The 4,135-nt window shown below is 36.7% G+C and overlaps 1 protein-coding gene across 1 annotated transcript in view; it reads right to left on the minus strand.

Moving 5' to 3' along the window:
- The window catches only part of LOC106531807 (chromogranin-A), a 13,900-nt gene extending 9,990 nt beyond the window's left edge, over positions 1 to 3,910 (minus strand). Inside the window, exons 1-3 of the mRNA XM_014027731.1 lie at positions 3,599 to 3,910; positions 3,397 to 3,446; positions 2,674 to 2,767 (exon numbers count right to left, since the gene is read on the minus strand). Of these exons, the coding sequence (XP_013883185.1) occupies positions 2,674 to 2,767; positions 3,397 to 3,446; positions 3,599 to 3,644 (190 nt within the window). The 5' untranslated portion in view covers positions 3,645 to 3,910. The remainder of the gene's footprint in view (positions 1 to 2,673; positions 2,768 to 3,396; positions 3,447 to 3,598) is intronic.
- Positions 3,911 to 4,135: the final 225 nt, after the last annotated feature.

Here is a 4,135-nt window from a genome sequence, read left to right on the forward strand (position 1 = left end):
ACTCTCATTTACAGTCGTCACATTCGGCTCTGTACTTTTCTCCTCTCAGTAGGGTTGTTTACAGCGCACGTTATTTGAGGTTAGCTTCTTAGCTTAGCCTCCGTCACAGCAACACGCACACACTTCAACAGAGGCCACGCCTCCTGCAAGAAATCACTTCTCAATAGCAGAAAGTCCAGACCCTCTGTACGAAGCAAAGTGAAGGACAAGAGTCTGGTTTTTACCAGGCTACAGATTTTCTGAATTGTGATAAAATCTCTAAGAAATGGTAAATAAACTAGTCGTGAATACAGTGTAAGGCATAATAAATGAATACTAATGATATGTATGTGTGTAATGAATGAATGTAATCATGTATTATGTTTTAAGGTATGTGTGCGCTTAATACTACATTAAATACATTTTGTAAACATTTTTTTTAATAAATATTGACAGAGATTGGCGCTTGGCTTGGACTAAGTTTTGAATTTAAGGCGCTTTGTGTGACTAATGTTGACACTCGGCCTTAAAGAAACAATCGCTACGCAAAAACTGTGATTCAGACCTTTAAAATTCTTGACCGCAATGTTCATAGAAAGACGTTAYTTTTTTCTGTCTTCTGTAGGACTTATGACAAGTTAAAAAGACTCTTCACTTCCAGTTTTGATGGGAACATTTTGTGCAGAAATAAATGTGAAGTCTCTGAAAGGTCGGATGTGAACGCTCGGCACCCTGAGGGGATTTGAAAAAAGAAGTCTTATAGCAGTGAGAGACTCGCTGGCTGGAAGAAGGCAAAACCTCTTGATGTTTAATTTGTGCATGTGCTGGAAAAAGTTGTGGCTGTAAGAGGAGTTTGTTTGCAAAAGTTTGGAACGTTTATTGAATATATTAAAATATACAGTATTTTCATGGCACAATAAATAGTTTTGTGTTTTAAAAATCTATCAAAAAGATCAACTATGAATAAAAACTTAACAGTGGRAAAAAAGTCATTATATCTGCTTATATTCCAAGAATAATTTATTATGTATTCATGCTTGAAGGCATTCACACAAAGAAGAGAATTAATCACAAAAATTACATCATTTTTGGTCCATTTCCTTTTAAAATTGTGTTTGGAGTAAATACTGTATTCATCTTTAACAATTGTGTTTAGATAATTTAATATAATATATGCAAAAATGCCCCCCCCCCCCCACCACCACTATGTTACGGTTTTATTTGAATAAGAAACCTGTTTGTAAAAAACAAGTTAGTAATTCCTTTCTGACCTTGCCTCTGGAAAAAGTAAACATGAATTGAGTAGATTTTAAAAATTAGACATTTTAGCCTTGAAAACAGATTTTAAAAACTAACATTACCAGTAAAAATTATTTGAGAAAATAATGTGAATAATTGTTCCAAGATGTTATTAGGCCTATTATGTTATCAGCAGTGGTGCCTCCAWAACCCCTTTATTAGGGGGGCTATGTGGGGGCTACTGAAAATCCTAGGGTGGCACTGAAACCAACTGCCAGAACAGAACTTAAGGAGATTTGTGATGTTGTTATATAAAGAATATTTGACAGATACAGCAATGTAAGATCCATCCATCCATCCATCCATCCATCCATCCATCCATCCATCCATCCATCCATCCATCCATCCACCTGTCCATCCATCCATCCATCATCTTAACCTGCTTCTTCCTATCAGGGTCACAGGGGTCACTGGTGCCCATATCCAGCAGTAACAGTTTGAGGGGCAGGGCCCACCCTGGAAAGGTCGCAAGTCCGCATAGAGACAAACGAGTCAAATAACCGCAGAAAACCCACGCATGCACGGAGAGAACATGCTAAAAACATGATAAAAATATGCACATAATGTCCTTAAACACTGCATCCTACTGAGGTCATTGTTTATTATTTTTTTTTAATTTTACCAATGTTTAACCCGGCAAATCCCAATGAGATTGCAGATGTCTTTTTGATGTCTGAAGGCAACCTATTGTACATATTTCTGTGGGTGGGGGAAACTGGAGTACCTGGAGAAAATCCATGCAAACACGAGGAGAACATGCAAACTAAAGACCTCAGGTCTGAGCCAGGAATCGAACCCAGGACCTTCTTGCTGTGAGGCATCAGTGCTAACCACTGAGCTGTTGTGYTGTATTCAGGAGGCTAGAATTTTTAGTTTTAACTTTAAATAAAGTATCTACTTATATTTTAACTCCTAATTGCTCAAACACATTTTTTAAATGTTTATGGGGTTCTACTAATCCTAAATAGAAAAACCAGTTAGTCAGTGGTGGCATGTCTGTATTACGCCTTAATGCCAGTTTAATTTTACAACAACGTRGAGTTTTATTGATTTTATTCCAATGTTTTTGGCTTTTTTCAGATTTAATGATAACTATTTAGGTTCTGCAGAAGATACTTTATGTAACTTTGCTTTGCACCAATTATGAAAGCCAATGAATGTAAACATTAGACACATTTAACATGAACATTTTAATTATTCTATGTTGCATTTTAAACACATTCAGAAGATTTCAAATTGTAATTATATTTGGAACTCTTCAGGAATATTTAAATTATATGAACGAAATCTTTAGCAAACCATTTTAAAGTGACCTTTGTGTCATTCAACACCACCATGCAGCTTTTATAATGCTTATAAAACCTCACTAGTTTAGTTTTGTGTGTGTGTGTTTACCTGTTTTCAGTGTGACCAAACACTCTTGACTGATGGGCACGAGGTGTGGCCTCGACAGCACGTCAGCCAGCGCCTCCACGATGCATTTCATCACCTGAGGACAAATCAGACCAACCTTTTACCGAGACGTCCACAAGTCATCACAACGGATGCTTAAAATGGAGAAACTGATGACTGGGATTAAACTATGATGCTGCTCCAAATTAATTATTCATACATTCCAATTCTTCTGTCACTCTTTGCTCATTAAATTTACTCACTGTTTTAATTATTTAAGGATCTTCAAATGATAACTCAGATCTTTTTTTTCATGTAAGACCATTTCTTCGCCTGTTTGTCTTGTCTTTTATTCACAGCATTGTTCTGTTCTTAACTTCCTGTTCTACAAAGCTTATTCTATGACAATAAAAAATTTAACTAACTAACTAACTAACTAACTAACTAACTAACTAACTAACTAACTAACTAACTAACTAACTAAATAACTAAATAAATAAATAAATACAGTGGATTTGTTTTTTCCAAACTCTGGAGGTCAAGAGTCTCCATTGGCTAATTAGTACTTATTGATTTTAGTCATGCAGCTCCCAGAGGAGAAGGTGCTCAGAAGGTAAAATGCAGGGATTACATATTTCTAATTACAAAATTAATTAATAAAAGTGTTTTGATTTGGATAAAGATGCACCAATATGAAAAATAAATAAATAAATAAAATAATCTCACCTTCACGTCCTCATTCTCCAGCTGACCTGAAGTCACTGGCAATGACAGAGCTGCAGGAGAAACGAACAGTCCTTAAATGTTAGTCGCTGTCCTTGGTGCTGAACCTGAGCAGCCTCGATTCTACATGCAGCTTTTTTTTTTTACACCGTAGAACTTCGACAATRTTATTGTATTTTATTATCATTTTAATTGTTCTACTTACCGCAGGTGGATAAAACAGTCAGAAGGAAGACTTCTCTCCCGATCATCTTGTTGGAAACGAGGTGAATTAAGCTCTCCAGGAATAAAACAAAACAGCGAAGCTTTATTTTCTTTTTCTTGTTTTTAATCAGAAGCTTGGGTTTTTTATTATTATTATTTACAGGCAGTCTTCCAGCGGCTCACAGACGCATTCTGCTTCAAAACTTGGTCGCCTTTCGGTATTTCTGGAGAGCTAAATTTTCTGCTGCATCAGGCAGCCTCCTTCCTCTCCCGGTGTCTCTGCCGACTGACTTCACCTCGACAGCCTGCCTTTTATAGGGCCACTGGAGGCAGGAAGTGACGTCATCGTGGGGACTAGTGATTATTATTGCATCTCGGCGTCCTAAGTGGTTGTCAGGGTGTGTATAGGTGGGTGAGCTCAGGTGAGGAAGGTGACTGGCTTCTGGTGCTTTTGAGGAACATTCGGCATTTTATTTCCTTTTATTTGCAAGGTTTGTAACTTAGTAATATTTTAAAAGTTAAAGATTCTGAATAATAA

The sequence above is a fragment of the Austrofundulus limnaeus genome, unplaced genomic scaffold, assembly GCF_001266775.1.
Source record: "Austrofundulus limnaeus strain Quisiro unplaced genomic scaffold, Austrofundulus_limnaeus-1.0 Scaffold677, whole genome shotgun sequence".
NCBI lineage: Eukaryota > Metazoa > Chordata > Actinopteri > Cyprinodontiformes > Rivulidae > Austrofundulus > Austrofundulus limnaeus.